Here is a 24,366-nt window from a genome sequence, read left to right as displayed (position 1 = left end):
AACAGTATTCGGATTTATATATTATGAATACAAAAATTGTATTTTGTTAACATAAAACCCAACTTGCTGGAAAATACTTGTTTATAAGTAGTAAAACAAAATAATAGAAAAAAAATTTTATTTAATTTAAAAGAACAAAAACTAAAAACTAACTTTATTGTAGGTAAGTGCTGACCAACACAATAACATTTTGAGTAATTGTTACACATGTTACTGTTAACATACTGTAAACATATACCTTCGTTATGTACATCACACTGTTCACCAAATATAAAACCCAATGCCTACCCTCATAAAAGAGGGGACATAGAAGGAGACAACCTGCCATAATTTTAATTTTAATATAATATACTGTTTCTCCACACAGTAATAACAAATTTTTTACTTATATACAAGTGAACAGCAACATGTAGTTAACATATTATATTTGCTAAACGGATACCCGTCTTTCAGGGTTGTTTTATTTATGTAAAATTTCAGAGTATGGCAACTGTGTATATGAAAACATTGAGTACAATAACAATTCTTAGCATAAAAACGTGGTATTAATTTTATTATACTATACTGTAGCACTGAATTTCCTCAGAAACGTGTGATAACGGTATAGTGTGTAAAGCAGAAATCCTTGGTAAAGGTTATTTTGTTTTTAACAAATTATTGTTAAATAATGTTGGCTACGGTAAAACATTTACTCGCACAAAAGCGTATAGTATTGGCAAGCAGTTCTCCACGACGTCAGGAGCTGATAAAGTCAATTGTGGGTTTGAGCACTTTTAGTAGAAGACATTATAAAACTACCTACTAATATCACTATTTTCAGGGACTCAATATTGAGTTATGTCCATCTAATTTCGAAGAAAACTTGGACTATCATGATTTTGAGGAATTTGCTGGGTTTGTTGAAGCAACTGCTGATGGCAAGGCTGAAGAAGTGTATCAACGCTTGCACACCGCTGATCCTGCATCGGATTTACTGGTTATAGGCGCCGATACAATGGTCACGTTGGATGATGACGTGTATGGCAAGCCAAAGGATGCCGCCGATGCTGTTCGCATGCTGACTAAGTAAGTGGTAGCAAGCAAACGCAGTGCATGAACAGCGACTTGAGTGAGTCTGTTTGCTTTAATGAGTAGTGATTCTGCAGCAAAATCAAAATACTTACTTTGAGTGCCTATATGTTTAATAATCTTAACACTGATTCCAATGTTGCTGCAGTCTTTCCGGCAAATGCAATCGCACGCATACGGGTATTGCGCTGCGTCACAGTAAAGGCAGTCGACATTTTACTGAAACTACTGATGTATACTTCGGTGAATTGAGCAAAGAACAAATTCAGGACTATGTTGATAGCGGCGAACCTCTGTAAGTATTTACAATTACTAAATTTATAACAAATAATAATTAACATGATTTATATATATTTGCAGTGATAAAGCGGGCGCCTATGGCATACAAGGAATTGGAGGCTCCTTAATTGCCAAAATTGAAGGTGACTATTACTGTGTCATGGGTTTGCCATTACATCGACTGTGCAAGGAAATATGTGCTTTGCTTGAGGAAACCGAAAATGGTTTCTCTGCCGAGAAGAAAACTAGAAAAGAGTGATATTAACTGGAATGATTGATAACACCTTTTCCACCTCAGATATTCAATGTGAATATAAAAGTCATAGATATATTTATAAGAGATCTTAGTGAATTACTGATTGTCAATAAAATTAAAATGACAATCTGTTTATAAAAAAAAAAAAAATTACAAAAATGTCTTTCGTTAAACAATGTGTATGGCTGAGCCGTCTCTGAATACAGCATAACGTGAAAAACGCTTTAAAGTTTTGAGAGCCGATTAGACTAAGCTAGAAAAATTCTTACAAGTACGCTCTTATCTTCGAAACTATTTTCCGAATCAACTTCAAATTATGTTGTTGTTGTTGTTGTAACGGTTACCTAGTCTCCGTTTGGGTGATAAATTCCAGATTGGTTGTCGTCGAGGTCATCTAACGGGAGGCCCAGGAAACGAGCTGTTTCGACGGGGTCGGATCATAGGGAAAAGGGTGTTAGAAGAGTGGGGTTTGTTGGGCAGGCAAAGAGGTGGTTAGTATCATGCGGAGACTCATTGCACGCAGGACATGTGTTTGGTATGTCGGGGTCTATTCTGGATAAGTAGGAGTTTAACCTGCTACAATATCCAGAACGAAGTTGCGCGAAGGTCACTCTAGCTTCGCGAGGCAACTCGAGCTCTACGTCTGCTATGGGTGGTGGTTTGACTCGTAATACGCCATTCTACGAAAACATGCCAGCAGAAACTGCTTGGAGAGGAGCTCGTTATGTTCCTTAACCGGAAGCATGCGGGCGTCACTGTGTAATTGTTCGATTGGGGACATCAAGAGGCATCCCGTGATAGTCCGGAGTGCAGTGTTTTGACAGGTCTGGAGCTTCTTCGTCTGCGTGGCACTACATCCTGGCGATCATATTGGGGCTGGATAATTTAGGACCGGGCGGCCGATTGCCTTGTATGTCGCCAGCAACGTTTCTTTGTCTTTTCCCCAAGAGCTGCCGGCAAGCGATTTGAGGATTTTGTTGCGGCTCTGTACTTTGGCAGTTATCGCGGTCGTGTGAGGAGTGAAGGAGCAAAGACTGTCTAGTGTAACGCCTAAAATTTTAGGGTTGTTTACTGTCGGAATTTTGGTGCCATCGACTGAAATGTTTAGATCCAGTCTGTACTCCTTCTTCCAGTTCGTAAATATGGTCGCTGTGGATTTAGTGGGGGAGAGTGTCAGACTCCTTGCAGAGAAGAAGCGAGAAAGATCAGAGAGATACACACGCCATCGATTCCATTGCCCGTCGTCAATATCGTGCAGTCATCAGCGTACGAGGTCACGGAAATTCCCTCTGCTGGTTGAGGGAGTTTCGAGATGTAGAAGTTAAACAGTAAAGGGGAGAGGACACCACCCTGCGGAATCCCCTGTTTAATTCTTCTCAATTTGGAGTTTTGACCCCGAAATAGTACGGATGTTTGCCGGCCGCTCAGGTAGTTCATGGTCCACCGCTCCAGCCCTGGAGGGAGCGTAGATTATTCGATGTCCTCAAGTAGCGTTGTGTGGTTGACTGTGTCGAAGGCTTTTGACAAGTCCAACGCTACGAGGATCGTCCTCTCGCAGGGTGGCTTCTGGTTTAGGCCATGAACTATCCGGGCGTTTATGACGCTAAGGGCTGTGGTGGTGCTGTGCACTTACCAGAAGCCATGCTGATGTTTTGCTAGGCTAAGGGGGTGAGTAAACGTCGGGAGTACCAAGGCCTCAAGTGTCAGATTGGGAATCATGCTGTCTGTGTGAGCTCCTTAGGGCCGTGGAGGTCCTATCTTGGCCACTTGAATGGAGTGGCGGCGCAGTGCGCGAACATGGTGCAGGTTACACAGCCGTTTAGGCAGATGTCGCAGTATTGCGTTGACAGCATGGGGCCACGTAACTCGTGGTCCACTCCCTGTGTGTCTTAAGGCCTGAACAGGTCTTAAGATGGTTCCATCCATTGCATGTATTGCACCTAAAGGAGGTGGAGTTTGGATGGAGCCTTCTAGCGCAAACGCAGCAATAAAATTCCTCGAGGCCCGGGTTGGACTCAATGCCAGCACGGGTCAAGAGGATACGGAGCAACCCTGCTGCAAGGTGTTGCTCTAGTGACGACAGACTTAGACTAACACTTACCGATCCAAACAGGGTTAGATCGCCGAAATAACAGCCTTTGGCCGGATAAAATCCGGGTCAATTCCGGTAACGTAGAACCGGCTATTGTGGGAATTGTCAAATTATAAGAGAATATATTCATACATACAAGTATAATTAAGAAAATGTGATATATTTGCGTAACAAAAAATATTTGTTTTGAAATTCACAAGTGGATATATTCCCTTAAATGATGATGATGTCAGCCTTGTTTTAAAGAAAAGATTGTTTCACAAAACTTGAATTCTCGAAAAATTACCACTGGTCGTTATTAGTAATATCGAAACTTATTTAAAGTTTCACGGGCTCATTAGTTAAAGAAATATGCTTATATGGTGATAACAGCACAGTGCGATGCTAATGTCTGAGTTAAGCTTATGTATTGTACACACATATATATTTTTATTCTAATTAATTGTTTCAAATTCGTTGAAAAATATATTTTTGTTTGCTTTTTTATTCAGTTCGAGCCAGTGAACGGTGGTTTGCTTATTATTGACTAATTTCATATCAGCAATTCATATCAGTTGGAAGTCGAATTTGCCAAATTTATTTAAGTATGCATCAATTTATTTGTTTAGAATTTTCTCTTAATGCTATTTTCTTCTAATCGCTGCACTTAACAAAAGCTCTAAAGAAATATATAAAATAAGAAAGAAAAAAAGTTAACTTCGGCTGCACCGAAGCAATAACAAAAAAGTTTCTGTAGAAAAACTATATTTTCTTCGGTCAGTTTGTATGATAGTTAATGTATGCTATAGTAGTACAAAATTGGCAAATTCTGACAAATGAGCAGTTTTTGGAGTAGAAAAGGGTGTGTACCAAAATTTCAGATCGATATCTCAAAATCTGAGGGACCAGTTTAGATATATACAGTCAGACGAATGGGTAGACTTACGGACGATATATTTAATAGTTGTCCGAATTTCTTGATTTTCACTGTCATTGTTAAGTATATACTAGGGGACAATTCTGCAAAATTACGTGCTCTCAGCTTTTTAATTAAAAGCAAGATGTTGCTTTGGCAAGTTTTTGCCAGTAGTGCCACAAAGCATTCACTGAAGGTCGTCAAATCAGCGCAAACTTGTCTCATGAGAGTCGTCCATCCACCTCTGTTAATAACGATAATATCGAACAAGTAAGGAGAGGCTAAGTTCGGGTGTAACCGAACATTTCATACTCTTGCAACTTGCCAGGATTAAAGCCAGGGAAATACCTTTAGGTGCATAAGGTTTGTTAGAACATCAATATATGTAGTAGTTTGTGTAATTTGTGGACCAGTTTCACATATTTTCGGCATTGAACTATCCAATTATAATATATATATATATAAATATTTAATATTACGCTAAGGTATCTTACTTATTTGCCGATATATGCGATATAAAGTCAACCGATAGTTCGAAAATTTTTCTATTACGTACATATGTTGGAGCTAAAGAAATTATTGACCCGATACAAACCATTTAGGTAGACATATTATTATCAGAAAATTATGATCTTCGAATTTCTATAACATATCTTACAGATTGACCGATATCTTTGATAAAATATTCGCTGTATTAACTGGGGCCACATATTCAATATATGGTTGGTTGAATATTTTTAGTCCGATTTAGACAGTTGTTAGTAAAAACAGTTAGACATAATGAAAAAATCAGATGGAATTTAAAATTGTGTTATATGGGAAGTAAGCGTGGTTGTAGTCCGATTCAGTCCATTTTCGCTTTGGAAAATAGGAATATAATGGTGGAATGAAGATAATATTGCATACCAAATTTGGTCGATATATTATTATTATTATTGCACCTTGCTTCACTTTATAGCTTTATATATACCTAAATTTTAAAGGGCGCAAGCACTTAACTATTTCTCAGCAGTAAGACACAGGTGTGTACTCTAATGGATGTTATGATTTGATGAGTGTACAACGAAATCTAGAATGAAAAATGTAGTACGGTAACGGTTAAGTAAATAAACAGTTATGCATGCGATCACATACATATAACTAATTATACAAGCCCATGTGGGCGTTATCGGGTATCTTTATCGTCTCCAATATTTTAAACACAACTTTGTTGCGAGATAGCGTCGCTGAAGTCCAAGTAATGTGCCGATTTTTAAGTGTTACCACTACATGCTTATTGCTTAACAAACTATAAATAAATGTAATAAAACTCAAGGTTATCATATGTTATTGTTAAACCAATATTTTGATTGAATTTTGGCAAATTAGACTAAAGTTCTTAAGCTTCAACATGAGAAAGCACAATTTTAACGATTTCAAAATCAACGCTAAGAGCTGGTATGTAATTGAAAAATATTGTTTTGTGAGTGAGTTTTTCGAATAGTCTAGATAGTTATAAATCTGGACATTTTTTTTTTTGTACCTCTCTTAACTGAATCCTCTGAAATATGAGATGACGAACTGTAATGAGTGATTCGAGATTTTTGTTAGCATAAGTCAAACTTACTTTAAATATGTGCTCTCAAATCAAACTTGACGGACTCTATCACCTTCCTACCTGCTCTCAGAGCTTGTAACGCATAGTAACTTAAACCGTTAGACGCTTTGAGGTAGAAATAAGAGCTGCAACAGTTAGATCCACCCTTTTACCAGTTTCGCTGAGCTTTTATAAATTTTAATTATTATCTGTTAGAAACTGTTCCAATTCTATAACGCTATTGTGAATGTAGGCTGATAATAAAGCACAAACGATATCTCAATATAACAAAACCTTTGATTTGAAAAGACCCTTAAAAAGAAAGCTGAGCTCATTTAAGTACCCATGACGTAGCCAAGACTATGCGACTGAACGTTTGAGTAGAGATTTCGAATCGTTTTTGGAAGTTCTGGCCATTCATTTCTTGGTATACAAAGCATAATTTGATTCTGATGAACTTCGGGTTCATTATCATTATTACGAGTTTCTTCACAAATGCTCTCAATTATTCATATAGGGATATTTAAAAATCCCGTAAATTGTTTTGGCAGAACTGCCTCGCTACTAAAAATAACTAACGAGGATTTTTGACACTTATGTTGAGTTTAAATTATCAGGTTCGATTAGTGGAGAACGCGGACGAAATATCTCCAATCATCAAACAAATATTCAACACATTCGATACATTCGAAAAAAGAGATGACCACCGATCTCGATTACATCCTCAAAAAGTCATTTGGTGTGCTCTGTAGGCAGAGAGATTCGTTGGTCCATATTTCTTCAAAAATGAAGCCTGCCATAATGTTATAGTCCATGGGGAACACTATAGAGCCATGATTAATTAATTTTTCGTATCTAAAGATGTAGGATGTTGATGTGAACGACATTTGGTTCCAACAAGACGGCATTACAAGCCTTACTGCTAACAAAACAATCAATTTATTGAAGGATCTGTTGCTTTGCTCCAAGATCGTGGGACTTTACACCGATGGACTATTACTTGTGGGGATATGTGAAGTCGCTTGTTTAAGCTCAAGATGTTTGACGCCTTGGTAGAGAATATTTGGCACCCTGCAAACAGTGGGCGAAAATTCAGCTTGTGAGCTGGAAATCATTTTCCGAAATCATTTTTATAACATAATGGCGAACCTTCAACTTTATAATAATGCTAACAGAACCCAAAACATTAAATTATATACGTTTTATTTCTTCTTGAAAATTACATGTATAAAAAACACTATCAGGGGATTGTTCGGATGGATGAAGACACTACAGGAAAACCTCTACTCCGTTAGATGGCGCCAAACAACGAAAGGAAGGAACGACTGGGCGCTGTTGTTAACTCGTCTTTACCATAATCGCGCTATAAGCTGGCGTATAGAGTAAAGAAGAATAATAATATCAGTTCCATGATAGACATCATCTAAGCAGCTGTAAACCAGTTGATGCTTATTTTCACTTCGCATGATGTGAACGCATAATAACATAGATTTTAAGCGTGAATTAAGTGCGAAAAAATGCTAAAGTATTCTTTCAATTGAGCATTAAAATTTAGATTTCCAATTAGCAAAGCTTTACATCTAACAGCCTACGCAAATACATCGCTATCAGCTGAATCAAAAACGCAAATGCGGCAATAATTTGCTAATCATTTTAGAGTGGAGATAAGACAAGTATCTCGCTGACTCTTTTACTATAACAAGCATAAAGCAAACAAGGCGGACAGTTGTGTTCTAAATTTTAAACCGCACAGAACGTCGTGTATTCGAACGCGTTTCGTTTACGAATTTACGCCGGGCCAAGGCACTTATTCGCATATAGACTGCGCAATGGCCCAACAATTGTGGGGTGGACGTTTCGGTGATGCCGAGGGCAAAACGAGTGAATGCTTAGCCAAATTAAACTGCAGTCTGCCATTGGATTCGCGTTTCTATGGCGAGGATATTGACGGCAGTATTGCCTACGCCGAAGCCTTGGCGCGTGCCGGTTTAATTACCGATAAAGATGCTGCCAATATTGGTGCTGCGCTCGAAGTGGTGCGTCGCGAATGGACGGACGGTAGCATTGAGTTTCTCAGCAGCGATGAGGATGTACACACGGTGAATGAACGTCGTCTCACCGAACTGATTGGTGATGTTGGCAAGCGCCTGCACACCGGACGTAGTCGTAATGATCAAGTGATCACCGATATGAAATTGTGGTTGCGTCGTGGCATACGTGAGACCTTAGTCGGTTTGCGTGCGGTCATCGAGGCGTCTGTCGTGCAGGCGAAGAAGAATTTGGGTGCGCTTATGCCGGGCTATACGCATTTGCAACGCGCACAGCCCGTTCAGTTTTCACATTGGATGCTCTCGCATGCGTTTGCGTTGCAAGCGGATTGTCAGCGTTTGTTGGAGTTGAAGGAGCGCGCCAATCTCTTACCCTTGGGTAGTGGCGCCTTGGCGGGCAATCCGCTGGGCGTTGATCGTGAATGGCTGGCGAAGCGCCTGAATTTTGCCGGTGTCACACCAAACAGCATGCATGCGGTGGGCGATCGTGATTTTGTGGGTAAGTAGGCGTGTGGGGGGCAAAATACTATTAATATTTTTTTTATTTTGAAATGTTTTGTTTTTATGTTGTTTGACCCAAAACCACTCTTCTTAATCTCCTACGGTCGTGTGTTCATATGATTTGCCGGTGCTCAGTGTATCTTCGTAGCATTATTGTTTGTGTGTAATTCATTGCGACACACAGTTGCAAAGTCTTATCTCGCGATTAACGCAATATTTATAATATGTTTCTAAAATAATCAACGCTTTAGTTTTTTTTCAATGTTTTTAATAATGATTTCTTATTTATTACTTGTGACGAGTATTTACATGGCGGGAATCACTTGAATAAAGTTTAAAACAATGTGTTATAAATTTCGCACTAATCAAGATACAGGGTGGACCAAATTATAATAATCGTCTCTATAAGAGATCGTAATAAAGACCGTAATATAGAGCGTTGTATTAAGCATATTATATTGGTTGCTTACTGCAAGTCTGTCATCCCTCCGAAAATGCGACGAGCGGCCCAATTTTCGACTACTTTTTGTAACAATTGGGGTGGTAGGTCAGCATTAACGCATCAAATATTCTCTTCAAAGGCGTCAATCGTCTCGCATAAACAAGCGACTGCACATAACCCTACAAAAAATAGTTCAACGGTGTTAAATCGCATGACGTTGAAGGCCGCTCATCAAAAGTTACCTTCAATAATTTGGTTGTTTCGTTGACTGTATGATATGTAGCGCCATCTTGCTGGAACCAAAGTTCGTCCACATTAACATCCTCTAATTCAGACATAAAATACATGCATTAATCATGGCTCTATAGCGTTCCCCATTTACTAATCTGACTGGTTGTAGTTTTTAAGAAATATGGACCAATCTTCTCCTAGGGCATAACGAAATGTGACTTTTTGAAGACGTAACGGCGTCTCAACAATGGCTTGTGGATTATCATCACTTCAAATGGCTTTAAATCTTACACCAGTTGGATTTCGTAAACCCGCGAACCATTTTCTTCTGCAATTCTTGGGTGAGACTATGTAAGACCACTGATGTGTAGTTGCTGGTATACTAACATTGGCTACCATATAAGTTTTTTGTATCGCGTATGGCGACTGATCTCAGTATCAAGCCGATTAGCATCAATAAAGTAAATGTCTAGGTACGGCTGCCAGCGGCTTCTATAATCCGTTTAGTAATCAAGATACTGTAGCAGCCAATCACGCGCAAGTTTGATATCATCGATTCCGTTCAGGTAATTTCGATGTCAAAGTTGCATGATCTGGAAGGCGAATTATCGAAAATATCGATAAAATAATGGAAATTGACGACTTCGACGGTGAAGTGAGCACTCTTCCGATTCAGGAACTAAATATTATACACAAAAAAATCGTTAGGAATCATTTAAATAAGGCGGGACACAACAGGAAGCTGGTAGCAAAGGTGCCACACGAGCACACGCAAAAAACCTCATATACCGACAGCGGCAAATCGCAACAAAATGAGGGTGACTGGTGATGATAAGTGGTTCGCTTATGACAATGCCAAGCGAAAACGGTCGTGGCCGAATCGCGGTGACCCGCATGAATACTGGCTAAGTCAGGACTGACAGTGAGGAAGATTTTGTTATGTGTTCGGTAGAATTAGTAGAAAAACATCTACTATGAGCGGCCGTAGGGCGAACTCTGAATGGAACAATCGCCAAGAAAAATTAGTCAATCGAAGAAGAATTATGTTCCATTAGGACAACGTCAGGCCACACACAGCAATAGTAACTCTTATTAATTACAAAAACAAAAAAAATCAGATATGATGACCTATAGCATTAGATTTCTCTTGGTCTGGATACCCAACTATTCTCATAATGTGAGAAGTATAATTTTTCAGGTTGGAATGCCATTATCAAGTTAGGTTCAATGACTAATCGTCATGATGGGGATCTCATTTAAATAGAACTTTCTAAGGCCGACACAAATTCCCTTAAGCATTTTATTTCTTTTTCTATTCCCACTAGATGTGGAACCTGAAAGTGTGAGCTTTCAAGTGTTCAAGAAGGAAGTGTTGACGTGTTTCTACCTCATTTTCTTCCAAATAGCTTCTACAACGATAATGCAATTACCAGATATAACTTCTATAATTAGGGAAAGGCTAGCCTTACTAATGTTATCACGAAGAGACTCCCATTGATACCAGGTTAAGCAGTTATGAATTACCCGTGTGTTCAAGGCTAGCTCGTCACTGACGACCACGATCCATAGACGAGGAGATCTAACTTGTGGGGTGCCGCCAAAGCTTTGTTGAACGCACCCTCAATTGATGGGTAGGTTCCAACTACGAATTCTTTAAACCTGATGGCTTCCTCACACCATTTCACGATAGTATGCAGGGCAGTGTTTATGTATGGGTTACTTACAATAAACGTGCTGTGCTCCTGATAAAAGGTCCATCGCAATGCGCCGTCTTACTTCGATGTGGCAGTCAAAAAGCTTCTCAAACGTTTTCAGTATGAAAGAGGAGAGGCCAATGGGCATAAAGTCCTTTGCCTTTCTTAAGAGAATATATTTTCACTGTAAAAATTGTAGTATAAAAACATTGCGAGCCTTATTAAAAATGAAATAGAATTGTTGAACTTTTTTCTTCATTTCATATGAAATTTTAAATTGGAAATCGAGAATAACTAATTTAAATTTTCTTCCACAGTTGACTTCATCTACTGCTGCTCACTAGCCAGCTTGCATCTCTCACGTCTGGCTGAGGATCTAATACTCTATACGACTAAAGAATTCGATTTTATAAAGATCGCCGATGGATTCTCCACTGGCAGCAGTTTGATGCCACAAAAGCGTAATCCCGACAGCTTGGAATTAGTGCGCGGTATATCCGGTAGCATTTGCTCATCGCTGAGCGGTAAGTGGCGACCAATATGCATTAAAGCTAAATAATATAAACAATTATATACAATTTAGGCATTATGATGACCATTAAGGGTACGCCATCCACTTACAACAAAGATTTACAATTCGACAAACAATATGCCTTCGATGCGTTCGATCGGCTGCAAGATGCGCTTACCGTTGTTGAGGGTGTTATTAAGACCATGCAACTGAATCGTGAACGCATGGAGTCTGCATTGAGCCCGGACATGTTGGCTACTGATTGGGTGGGTTGTATATATACTTGTATGTATATACACTCATACATATGCAATTTTTATTTGATGTTTTTTTCATAAACTTTTAGGCTTACTATCTGGTACGTAAGGGTGTGCCATTCCGTCAGGCGCACCACTATATCGGCGAGGTAGTTGCTTACGCCGAAAAGCATGGCTTGGAGCTCAACGAAATACCTTTGGGTGAATTACAGAAAATTTGCAAAGAATTTAATGTTGATATTGCGCAAGTGTCCGATTATGGTGTCAATGTGGAGAAGTATGATGCAACCGGTGGCACCGCCACCAAATCGGTGAAACAACAATTAAAGACACTGCAAAAGTTCATAGAGGAGCTTAAGACGGTGAAATGAATTATTCAAAGGAAATAAAAAACCTGATCAAAAATAGTAAAACAAACTAAAAAAAAAAGAAACCCTAAAATAAAAAATAAATAAATAATAAAATAATAAAAAATTTTAACTCATTTGAATAAAACTTTTATTTTATTTGACACAATATACTTGCTAATAAAGTGAGTTAAAATTGCACGCTATAAATATATGTATGCTTTACAGTTATACATATAGGTTTATGTAAAATATATATTTATATTGACTTTTTCAAGCACAACTTGCAACATTTGACAACAATTTATTATTCTTGTATTTAAAAATAACTGCTATTACAACAATACAATAAACAATGAGAAAAAAACTTTTCCTTTAGGCACTCTAATTTGCTGACCATTTCCCTGCTCTAACTCACTTCCTCTCTCCCTCTATCCTTTTCAATTAACACTGGGACTGCTTGACGTATACGTAATAGGATCGTGTTCCATATAACGTTCGGCGCGTTCCAATTGTGTATAGCCGTTAATTGGTGAATTGGTCGGTGGTACCACCTTTCCACCCGAAATGAGTACACCCAAGTTTTGTTGTAGCTGCCAGCGGCGGGCTTCACGTATCGATTTGTTGCGGCGTAGCGTTTTGGCTAACATGAAGGCGCAGAGAACGCCAAGTAACTGTAAAGGGAAGAATGAATTACTGTACAAAAATGTATTTCTTCGATAAAATAAAAATAATTTTCGATGAAAGCCCATAAAAATAGCAAAAAATGTACAAAAGTGACATTTAGCGGCAGCTTTGCGCAAAGCTAAACATCTAATGCCTTAAATCCAAAAATAGTTCCAGAGAACTTCTATTACCTCATCAAATTTAACCCGACTCTGGTCCATTTAAACTAAGCGCGCAAACCGCATCGATAAATTTAATTTTCTTTTTTCTTGGTACAAACTTGTTTTTGTATTCGTGTGTAGCTTGATCTCCATATGTCAATTTGTTTGTGTTTGGCAGTTGTTTGTTTACGAAAGGTTTTCTGGCAATCATGGAATCAATTTGTTTTCAACGAGTCATTGAAAATGTTGCAGAAGTTGGAGTCTATTTTATTGCAAACGCAAGTATTTGAGTGGCACAAAGCATTCAGTGAAGGTCCTGAAGCCAACGAAGACTTGCCTTCTGCGAGTGGTTCATCCAACTCTGTTAGATTAATAATCTTACTTGGACAGCTAGAGACATCTGTTCATTGTGATGCATAAAACTCCTGGGTGTGGACAAAAAAGACCGTCGCATATCGATTAAGCATCTAGAGCCTGCCAAAAATCTTTTGAGGCGTCTAATATTAATTCCAGCCAATTCGCCAGGTTCGTAGAAAGTATGACAACCAAGATGCTTCAACTTTAGTCTTGCGAAAGCTGGACAGTCGAGGAGAAAGTGTGTACAAAGCTTTGCTTGAAAGACACTGCAGTGGTCTGGCAGTTTGAAACAAGAGTTGATTAAGAGCTCCCTCCAACTTTGCCCTTGAGCTTCGATGCATCCGTGATCACTGCACCTCTTCTTCAGCGACTTAGCCACATCAACCTCTTCTAATGAGCATAACATCGAGAAAGTTATGGTACTTCAAAGTCGTCGTGCGGGCATCAGAGAGACATCAGAGTATTTAAATATGTCTTATGGGTCGACTAAACACATTTGGGTTAATGGTTTGTGTGTAAAGCGTGTAAATGTTACACTCATGTCAAAAGAATTGAATCTTTTGCAATATGAAGTCGAGTAAGGGTTCAAAAAGAGATGCTTGACAACGTAGCTGAGGACTCTACACTCAACCAAACCAGAAACCTTTAAGGTTACTGCGCGGAAAATTTAACGCACACTTCAACACGAGTTTAAGTAGAAAGCGATTCAGACCTTCTTCTAAATCAACGCTGTGCAATAAATGCTTGGTCTTTTCGTCTTACCTTTTACCTTTTACCTGTTACCTGCTTTATTAACAATTTTCAACTGAAAATTCACTTCTTCAACTTCACTCTCTTACCTGCACAAAAGCCACAGTAGTAGCACCGGTAGCAGTTAGCATTGCGCTCTGCGAAATAATATTGTCCATACGTGGCAAGCAACCGCTGTCGTAAGGGCTGATACAATCATTGATATCGGCGATAGAGAATTCTTCACAGCAAGATGATGGCACCTCAATTTTTTCGGTATAAGTGCTATTCAGAGGCTTCCAGTCCAACGGGCTATTTACGCCACAGCAGCCGAGCTAAAAGTGAAACAACGAGCGACAACTCTTACTAAGAACCTTAAAGACTTTCGGACAACTTACAGTGGCCTGCATGAAATCCACACCGACTTCCACATATTCATTGTCATTATATTGCATGAGGGAATCGTTCATGGTGCGCATCAGCATGCTACGCACTTGGGTTTGCATTACAAAGGCGGCAATGGCGGCAGCCACTTCCAGAATAAACACCAAGAACAAGCTAACACCGTACTGTCATTGGATTGGAATAAGAGCGGTGATATTTGTATAAAATATATGAAATTCAACTTACCAAATTGATTAGCATTACACTCTCCTTAACCGCACCATAAGCGCCCAGTGTTGCGACGAATAACAAAATGAAACCGATGGCGATGAGCAATGCTGGCGGTGAGAAGAAGTGCCCGTCGATGAACTGGCTGAAATTGCCGAATATCGCCTGAATTGTTGAGCCGACCATAATTAGCAAAACTGCGGTGAGCTAGGGGAAAGCAGGATGAAAAAGTATGAAAACTTACGTTATTAAGTGAATGAGAAAGAGATAATTATGGGATTAAAGCAAAGATTTTGTACGCGAAATGGGATGAACTTTTGAATTAATATTTTCTTAAAGCAGTAACTCAGCCAAGCTTTGAGAATTGATACCACTTTATTAACATTTGACATTTATTATCTATTAAATTTTATGTTGGTTTTGATTCAAAGCTTTCATTAAGTACAGCGTCTATAAGGAAGACGTGATTTTGACAGCTTGTGGTGGCCATGTTTGTTCACGGATTTGTGCGAAATTTTATCATTGTCTTCAGTAAGTTTTGCAATTTCATCATATCACGTTCCACTCTGGTACAACAATTGGAAGTTATCCAAGATTATTACGCAAGTTCACGTCCTCCGGTAAGTGGAATTATTTTGTGGTTCAACAAACGCAACTGCAGACCCCAAAAATTGACCGTTTGGTGCGGATTGTGGTATGGCGGCATCATCGGATATGTAAATGGAGACGTGGTGGGCATTTGGCCGAAATTTTTTTCAAATTATAAATGGCATTAAAATTTCTGCATTACTAAAAAAACATAACCCATTTTGATCACATGTTATTTTAAAAACACGTCATTATTCTTGGTAGACCCTATATCAGTACGACAACGTTGAAGAAGATGAATAAGATTCGCAATACGAAAACTAAAAATCTGTTTAACAGCACTTTGCCGACTTTTAACATATATCTTCGATGCATTTTTATGATTGATTTGACAACGAACAAAGCAAAGATTACTTCTTGAAAGCTTACAAGGTAAACCAAGGTAAAAAAGAGCAAATAATGTCAGTAAATGCATCTGTCATTAAGTGAGAATGAGCAGGAAGAAATACATACTTCGAAATACTCCGACAATTTGTAGCTGGCGGTCGAGTTCTATTGTGATATATATGTAGCGCCGAAAAGTTAGTAATCTTTCAGCTAGTTTTCATCTGCTTGAATTTTTTAAACGAGCTAAGAATTTCAGAATATAAAGTTATTTGAACGAAAAGTTTGTATAGAGATTTACATGATGTAGTCTTAATAATCGTAACGAAATTTTCCGAAGGATTTTGGCTCAAAGCCTCAAGAGCTCCATCACCAATATATCAAGACTCAATGGTCTCTTTCTTACTCAACCTCAATCATGGAGCTTTTATTATGTTTTTCAAGAGAAACCACCGTTCAAAAAACTTCTTCTATATCACTTTATCATCTAAAATCTATGGATAAGTAGACGTGGTTGTAATTTCTAATTGGTTGGTATCATGAGAGTGATATGTATGGTGTACATGCTAGAATACTTGTATATGAAATTTCTCACATGACGCATATGTGGGTAGAACTGTATACCTTTGAAATAATATATTATATTCTAGCACAATCGGTAAGTGATTTATTGTTTTATCAGCACTTTTCAATAATAGCAGTTAGAGATATTGTTAATTTTGATTTATAGTATGAAATATTAGCTATCTTCGCAATGCTTTCTTGTCATACAATTTTTTTAAAGCTTAAACATTTTAGTTAGTGAATTGAGTTTGATTTAAGAGAGCATACACCCAAATAACTATTCAAAAATTTTTTTTTGCCGATTTTAGACCAGTTCTACTATTGTGAGTGGCTCAAAAGACCCAAATCAATGTCAAATACATTTAAAAGACTTAAATCAAAGTAAGTTTTTTTAAAAGATTTTGGACCAGTTTCACTGTTGTGAGTGGCTCAATAGACTCAAAACAGTTTCAAAAATAATTTTTTTACATGTTTTAACCAGTTTTATTATACTGAATGATTCCAAAGACTCAAATCTATATCAAATAATTTTTTTATTACAGATTGAAGACCAGTTTGCGCTCAAAATACACATACTTGTATTACTTTAAAGTGATTTTTTTTACAAATTTTAGATTAGTTTCACTATTGTGAATCGCTGTAAGGACCCAAATTATTGCTAAAAAAGAAACATAAAGATTTTTTTTACTAATCTTATGTTAAGACTCGAAATAATATACTATAAAGGGCTGCACCTCAAATGCCGCCAGTTTGCATAACTGGTATGGTTGTTCGATTCGCGACTCTCCAAGGCTTGGCGAATCGAATGCGCCAATTATTCGGTAAGCTCAGGAAGTTTGTAAGATACCTACTTTTAACCTTGTATTGGGCGGGGACATGCTTACTTTCCAAAAGTAGTACCCCTGCGGGCAGGGGATAGAATATGCCCGCGGCAAGGCATGCCTGTCGTAAAAGGCGACTAAAAGCCAATATGCACTATGACTGTTATTATATTCTTTGCACAGTAATATCAGCATAGTATATGGAGTGATAGTGCTATAATACTCAGCTTGAACTGATATTAGAAACACTTTAAATGAAAAAAGCGAATAAAAAGACATTTGAAGTTCAAGCGACAAATGTCACCAGTCATTTGAGTAATGGGTTGCTCAACTGGCAGTAGTTTAGGCTACGCAGTCTGACCGGAGACTTTCCGGTACCACGGGGAGCAGAAAGCCCTTGGACTTCTGTTCAATCTGCTCATTGGGTTCGGCCCTTTGGGGAGTATCGTGGTGGCTGTGGTTTAAACCTAAATGCTGGAAGAACTGAATTTTCAGTTCGAAAAAAGAAGTTGCACAAGTAACTGGGTGCCGTACCCGAAAACGGAAGAGGTTTTAGGTCGGCCTCGAATCACACCAAGATGGTAGTGTGGACCCAGACACACTGCCACTGGTATCCAAATAAATACTTGCAAAAAGCTCGTATTGTTTAGGGCGCTTATCAACGCATTGTATTGATACGTTGTGTTTTAGAACACCGTGAGGTAAGGCCGTCGCCGGCAGGTACTCACGTAAATCTACAACGAAAGTTTCCAAAAGTAGTTATTAGTTAGTAGTATTAGTTATAGACATACCTATGGCTTTTCCCCAATAAATCATTTTTAATATCCTAAAACATACGAACTGGGAAAATACCTATTATTCATTAAGTTTATATGTACATATATATATATCTATACTATTTTTTCCATATAAATATCTATGTATTTAATGAGTAAGAATATTTTTGACGACATAAAATCATGACAGGTATCCATATATGGTATATGTAGATATACATATTTACGTCAATTATATAGTATCTGCTAATCAAATAATGACACCTTAGTGATAATATCGTACGATACGAGTGTTTACTCATTCATTCACTTACAAATGTGTGTGGTCTAAATATTTCCGATGATAAGAAAAGAGTGCAAAAGTTTGCGTTTTCGTATAAAAGCAGTTTTAATAGAATTATTTATTGCTTGAAGGTAGTAAACGGTTATTTATACCATAGTAAACGAATTATTATGAGTATTAAATGTAATAATTATAAAAATTATTGTTATTAACTTTGGACTTGTGGTCAAAATTTATTATTAAAATATTTCACTTTAAAAAAATTATAATAATTTTTATATGTTTTAAGAGTACTTCTCATAAATGTAAACGTACAAATATTATATTATATATACATATATATATATATATATATATATTATATAAGATATAATAAAGCAAACTAGATATCATCGTTGGAGTGAGAGTGAACAGCTCTTAAACATAGACATACAAAGGCACCGTTAAGGCCAAATTAAATCTAATTGTATTTTCACCGTTACGTTGTGCCTTAATGCAAACACATTTTATAAATATGTACATAGGTATGTATATACATGTATATATATATATATATATTTAACAAAATTCATTGTTCGCAAAATTTGGTTTGTAAATTACAGTTATCTCAGTATACATATAATCAGAGTTGCCATATTCTTATCTCAGTGTATTTTTGACTCTGTATACCACTAATTACGATTTAGATAGTAATATATAAAAGTTATACACTTTTGTTTATATATATTAATTACATAAATTTACAAACAATGCAGTGACTTTAGGAAATAGAAAGGTCATATATGAGTAAAAACACGTCTAGTGGACCCTCCATTTTCCACTTGATCATCGAATTTGAATGTGAGTATTTTTTCACAAAGTAGTCATCATGAACAAGTAATCCCCCGCTCAGTTTTCTAAATTTTAATTTAACAACAATTTTTTTGAACTGAAATTTTTTACTACTTTTAGTTAAAAAATTAATAATTAGAAAACTATTGGTGATTTTTTAATCAAGCTTTCAGGAGTTATAGTTCAAAACTTGTACTTTGAGAAAATATGTATGAATTTAAATATTTTTTTTTTCAAATTGTTAATTAACTTTTAAGTTAAGAAATTAAAATTTTTATGACTTCTCACTCAAAAGATTAAAAAATTAAAAACTTTTTTTTAGTAAAAGGCAATAAACAATAAAGTAACGAAACCCGCAATTTGACTGATCGCGATTAAATTAAGCAAAAAAAATTTGTTATGACGTTCGGTCAGCGCTGCCGGTATAGCGGTTTATGTTTGTGCGGTTCGGCAACGCGACACTTAGAGTGTGTTACATATTTCATTTGTATGTTGGGATGGTGGTCCCACATTTTGTTTGCAATGAATTAGCATGAATGTGGTAGAACAATACGCATAATACCTACCCGCTTATCAGTTTCAAAGAAATACTTAAGACGGGAATTCTTAGCTTTCATATTAATTTCTTTTAACCGCAAAGCATTTAGCTCGAATATCATTTTAAGAATTGTAATGTTAATTGGATGTTTTATAATGAATAGAAAAAAATATGGGGTAAAAAGATTATGGATTTTTAATACTTAAAGAATAGAAAATTCCAGTTAAAAATTTGGTCTTGAAATGTTAATAGCGGGTATTTAATGCATTCTGGTGGATTAGGGAATTGCCGTCTTAAGTATTTCATGATGACTACTTTATGAAAAAATACTCACATTCAAATTCGATGATCAAGTGGAAAATTGGGGGTCCACTTGACGTGTTTTTACTCATATATATATAATCGGTGGTTTAGACAATATTTGTGAAGCAAATGTTAGCGGAATAGAGTTCTGATATATGAGTAGTAAAATATATACTAAATAACAAAATGTCCGCAAAGCAAAAGCAAATTTAATTTAGTTTGATTGAAAACTAATTATTAACGCAGTGTTGCAAAGCTCGAAAATTGCCCAAAACATTTCGCAGTCAACTTCATTCGAAAGTCTTCGAAGCAGTAGACGCTTTCGTTTACCTATTGAACTGAACTCTCGTTTAACGGAATCAAGCGTTTTTGTGATTTGATCTAATCAGATTTAGAGAATATGACACTGTGTAGACAGAGTTGTCAATGTATGTATGTAATAACGAATTGTAGTGTTTACTGTTTTATATATCTGTATATATAGAATTCTCAGGTAATGTTTATAGCACTATTTTCTGTTTTGAAATTTGGAGAAATAGTTGGTGATTAGACTTTTGGTTTAAAACAGGTGACGACCAATAAAAGTAGAGCTTACTTTGAGGTACTCGATTCTCATATTTGTAATAAAACATGCATTGGAAAAAGCTTTGAACTAAAAGCGATGAACTAATACATATATGAATGGATAAGTTATTTTTATACTTTCGCAACATGTTGCTACAGAGTAGCTAACGGTAGCTTGTAACACCTAAAACTAATCAAGATATATATAAAGTTATATATACATTTTTGTATGAGCATATATAAATTCCGAGGGCCTTGGCATCCAAGGGAGCATGGTATTGCAGATGGGAAGAATCGGACTTTTGCACCACAGCCACAAAATTCCATTGAGTGAAAACTTATAGAGTGCTATAACTCAGCTCTTAACAAAAAATTTGGTACAGAGAATTGCGTTATGTTAGTAAGAGGCAAGTGTAAGCTAAAAAATGTTTAAAAAGTGGGCGTTGCTCGACCCCCTAATAGGTTGAATGGACATATCTCACAAATCTCTAAAGCTATATCAACCAAATTTGTTCAGGAAAGTCTTTTCGGTACTTGCTTCAGTAGCGTGAAAATGAGTAAAATCGGCGTATAACCACACCCACTCCCCATATAACGGTTATATTGAAAACTACTGAAAGTGCGTCAGAATCTATAAATTTTACGCTCGAAATCGTAAAAAAGGGCTTCATATCAACCGAACTTTTTACATAATATTATTTTGACATTGGTATGTTACGAAATCGGGCTACAACCACGCCTACTTCTCATATATACTATTTTTAAATTCCATATGATTCTTTTATTTTACAGTATATAAATCGAGGGCCGATGACGTTATCGAATATGAAATCTCACTTCCAAATAAGCGGCAGAATCGGATTATAACTTTTTTTAATTAAATAATTATTTTTATACCTTGAACAGGGCATATTAAGTTTCTCACGAAATTTGTAACACCCAGAAAGCAACGTTGGAGATGCTATAACGTATATAAGTATATAAGTGAACAGCGTGACAGGTAGAGTCATTTGAGTCATGTCGTCTTTCTGTCCGTTTGTCTGTTTGTCCATCTATATATACCCGAACGAGTATCTCAGTTTTTGATGCATCAATTGAAAATTTTGCACACGTTCTTTTTGCTCCAAGAAGTTGCTCAGCTGTCGAAATCGTCGATATATGACCACTATAACATATAGCTGCTATACAAACTGAACGATCAAAATCCAGTCCGTGTATGGAAAATTTTTTTCGTTGACAAAATATCTTCACGAAATGTGGCTAAAATTATTTTTTAAGACAACGGTACGATCTCCGAAAATAGCAAATCGGACGATTTGCTATAGCATATAGCTGCCATACAAACTTATTGATCAAAATCAGGTCCTTGTATAGAAAATCTTTTTATTTGACGTGATATCTTCGCGAAATCAGGCAATCCATTGTCCAAGGAAATGCTAACGTCTCCGAACATAAAGCTCAGATCGGACCACTATAGTATATTGCCGCCATATAAACTGATCGATTAAAATCAAGTCTTTTTATGGGAGACTTTTTATTTGTTTTTACACGCAATTTGGTGTAGTTTATTGTTCAAGACAACGTCACATCCTCCGAACATATTGTTCAGAGCGGACCACTATAGCACTATAGCATATAGCTGCCATACAAACTAACGGACCAAAAATCAAAATACTGGTATTTTTATACTCTTTTATGCTATAAGAAATGCCCCTGTGGAGCGAGAGTATTGTAAACTAGCTTCGGTTCGAAGATATATGTTTTTCTTATTTTTTAAGTCATTATTATTATTATATTATTTTTTTAATTTTACAAAAATCTTTTAGATTAAACAAGTGTTTATAGAAATACTCGTAACAGTTATATTTTGAATGACAATAATCGAAATATTTGTAATTATAAATATATGAAATTACGTTGTTACTATATAGTAAGCAACCATTATAGACTCACAAACATACATACAAATATCAATGCCAGTTAATATAATATGCGCCTAGGTGAGTGAGTTCCGAGGTGTGCTAGACAGGTGATATCAGTAAGCCAACAAATCGGTGTGTAACCATGTATGTGCTTACTTTGCTAACTATAAGTTGTGAGTGTGTGAGTGAATATTTTATGACAAATTATTTAGAGCCGATAAAATTGCGCTATAAAAAATCAATAATTTCACAAAGTTCGGAAAATGAGTTAATGCAGTTACTATTATTTGTGAGGTTATAATTTTGTTACTACTTATTGTTAATTATAATTTGTTCTATTAACTTACCGCAAACATAAAGCTCACGATTACTAGCATAAACTTTGCACAGCGCATGCCGGAATTCAATTGATCGCGCGCCATTTTATTTTTTTTTCGAGCTTTTTAAATTTTTCGAGCACAGAGCTTGTTTTTTTTGCACTTTAAAAATTGGGACCCTTTCGTTGCCCGTACACTTTTTCGCTGCAAAAAAAAAAATTGTCATTAAAATGTATTTATTTTGTTGCACTTCTTTTATTGTATAAGATTTTAGATATATTTAATATTTCTCAAATTTCACTTTTTTCTTATTGGTTTTTTATTGTGTACGTTGTCAAAGTACTATTTGTTTTGTTGTGGTCTTTACCGTTTCGTAGTGACAATCGATAAAGATATATATTTACTTTTTACTTGTCCACACCGTCTCAAAGTCACTTCAATACTGAATCGAAAAAAAGCTCGGTAAGTAGTGCAAGCAGTGGCAGTGTCGTGTCCTAAGCGTGTTACTGTATGTATATACATATAGACATTTATGAAAAGCGGGTGGTACAAAAACAAGTTCCTGAAATTCATCAGAGTGCTGGGCCTTTGTGAATATATGTGATGGAGGAAAGTGCACAATAGACCTTAGCGCGCGGTGCAAACCTCAACAAGAAAACTATTTTATTTTTTGCTCTTTTTTCATATCTAAATTTCAGTTTGATTTGAAGCGAAATTCTGCTGGTCAAAAATTAATAAATTAGAATTATAGAAAAATGTTGTTTTAGTTTTCATCCATAGATGCCACAGTAGAAACCCTTTTATAGCGCCAGCGGAGATCGTTGGCAACTCAAAAAATATTAAATCTTTTTTCTCAAAAATTTTATTGTGAATTTTTAAAATAGTTTTAAATATACCCTTAACATTTTAAAACAATTGATAAAGTAATTTTTTTAATATCCAAAAGTCGCTTTTATTTAGCTGTCGTACTAGGTGTGTACCTTTAGACCCTGCATCGAACCATGCAATTTACTAACTATTTGGTTAATATATAATATTTTATGCACTTATTTGAGACACTTACGCCCTATCGTAAGTTGTGAGAGCTTAATAGCGTAGACTAACTAAGATTAGAAGATATATTGTAATCGTCATTTTTTAATGTTTTCCAATATTTTTAATTAATTCTGAACTACAAACATAGAAGAATATAAACTTAGAAAGCAGAACTTGTAAGTTTAGAAAGTTCTCAAATATAAGGAAAACTGAGAAGATTCTTAATAAAGTATTTCCAACATAAATACTTACCCACAGCTTACATGATATAATTATATTTTAAATGAACATAAGCCCAACAACTACAATTAATTAAATATTATAAAATTTTTTAAAACAAATCAACAAAAAAATGAATAAATCTATCTAACACAAAATTAGGAAAACATTTTCGTAGGCATGGGTAATTGAGTGTTATTAGCTTAATTTATAGGTTATTTAGGAACATCAAATTCGAAGAACCTTTTGCTTTCACACAAGGCCTCAAATGAGTCGAGCATTAATCAAAAGCAGCATGCACTGTTTCTATTGGTATTGACGATGCTGCTCGAATTGATTTTGAGACTCTTCAAATTTCTGTGTGGTATTCGACAGGCCACGTTCTTCAACTCTGACTACAAACTGTAGTACAATGGAATCAAATCTGGACTTCCAGATAATCATCTGCAGCTATGAAACCTAGAGTATTGCTTTTGAGCCACTGCTGGGTGGTTTTAGC

At 36.3% G+C, this 24,366-nt stretch overlaps 3 protein-coding genes across 5 annotated transcripts; 2 read left to right on the top strand and 1 right to left on the bottom strand.

The window, feature by feature from the left end:
* Positions 1-496: 496 nt before the first annotated feature.
* On the top strand, positions 497-1,753 carry LOC106623624 (dTTP/UTP pyrophosphatase). Its single transcript, XM_036370659.2, has 4 exons — positions 497-757; positions 821-1,065; positions 1,217-1,363; positions 1,429-1,753. Exons 1-4 carry the CDS (start codon positions 668-670, stop codon positions 1,604-1,606), a joined length of 660 nt encoding a protein of 219 aa, XP_036226552.2. The 5' UTR covers positions 497-667; the 3' UTR covers positions 1,607-1,753.
* Positions 1,754-7,871: 6,118 nt separating this feature from the next.
* On the top strand, positions 7,872-12,735 carry Argl (Argininosuccinate lyase). 2 transcript variants are annotated; one of them, XM_036370661.2, is made up of 4 exons: positions 7,872-8,713; positions 11,400-11,606; positions 11,666-11,878; positions 11,940-12,103. In XM_036370661.2, exons 1-4 carry the CDS (start codon positions 7,996-7,998, stop codon positions 11,957-11,959), a joined length of 1,158 nt encoding a protein of 385 aa, XP_036226554.2. In that variant the 5' UTR covers positions 7,872-7,995; the 3' UTR covers positions 11,960-12,103. The 2 variants fall into 2 exon arrangements, with proteins under 2 accessions (XP_036226554.2, XP_036226553.2); XM_036370660.2 differs by having other exon boundaries at positions 7,874-8,713; positions 11,666-11,859; positions 11,940-12,735.
* Tsp29Fb (Tetraspanin 29Fb) lies at positions 12,325-23,094 on the bottom strand. 2 transcript variants are annotated; one of them, XM_014245161.3, is made up of 6 exons: positions 22,981-23,094; positions 22,644-22,817; positions 14,741-14,929; positions 14,509-14,679; positions 14,221-14,445; positions 12,325-12,871 (listed from the first exon to the last, which is right to left on the bottom strand). In XM_014245161.3, the coding sequence occupies exons 2-6, from the start codon at positions 22,716-22,718 to the stop codon at positions 12,638-12,640; spliced, it is 894 nt and encodes a 297-aa protein (XP_014100636.2). In that variant the 5' UTR covers positions 22,719-22,817; positions 22,981-23,094; the 3' UTR covers positions 12,325-12,637. The 2 variants fall into 2 exon arrangements, with proteins under 2 accessions (XP_014100636.2, XP_069963102.1); XM_070107001.1 differs by having other exon boundaries at positions 23,018-23,066.
* Positions 23,095-24,366: the final 1,272 nt, after the last annotated feature.

The sequence above is a fragment of the Bactrocera oleae genome, chromosome 3 (genome assembly GCF_042242935.1).
Source record: "Bactrocera oleae isolate idBacOlea1 chromosome 3, idBacOlea1, whole genome shotgun sequence".
In the NCBI taxonomy this organism is placed as follows: domain Eukaryota; kingdom Metazoa; phylum Arthropoda; class Insecta; order Diptera; family Tephritidae; genus Bactrocera; species Bactrocera oleae.
This window is presented reverse-complemented; position numbering and strand designations above follow the sequence as displayed.

Coding starts and splice junctions, on each gene's coding strand:
- LOC106623624 (XM_036370659.2), top strand. CDS start 668: ATGTTGGCTACGGTAAAACATTTACTCGCACAAAAGCGTATAGTATTG. Junction 758..820: donor AGGAGCTGATAAAGTCAATT/GTGGGTTTGAGC, acceptor CACTATTTTCAG/GGACTCAATATTGAGTTATG. Junction 1,066..1,216: donor GCTGTTCGCATGCTGACTAA/GTAAGTGGTAGC, acceptor ATGTTGCTGCAG/TCTTTCCGGCAAATGCAATC.
- Argl (XM_036370660.2), top strand. CDS start 7,996: ATGGCCCAACAATTGTGGGGTGGACGTTTCGGTGATGCCGAGGGCAAA. Junction 8,714..11,399: donor GGGCGATCGTGATTTTGTGG/GTAAGTAGGCGT, acceptor TTTCTTCCACAG/TTGACTTCATCTACTGCTGC. Junction 11,860..11,939: donor ACATGTTGGCTACTGATTGG/GTGGGTTGTATA, acceptor ATAAACTTTTAG/GCTTACTATCTGGTACGTAA.
- Tsp29Fb (XM_014245161.3), bottom strand. CDS start 22,718: ATGGCGCGCGATCAATTGAATTCCGGCATGCGCTGTGCAAAGTTTATG. Junction 14,446..14,508: donor TGGATTTCATGCAGGCCACT/GTAAGTTGTCCG, acceptor TTTCACTTTTAG/CTCGGCTGCTGTGGCGTAAA. Junction 12,872..14,220: donor CTACTGTGGCTTTTGTGCAG/GTAAGAGAGTGA, acceptor TTCCCTTTACAG/TTACTTGGCGTTCTCTGCGC.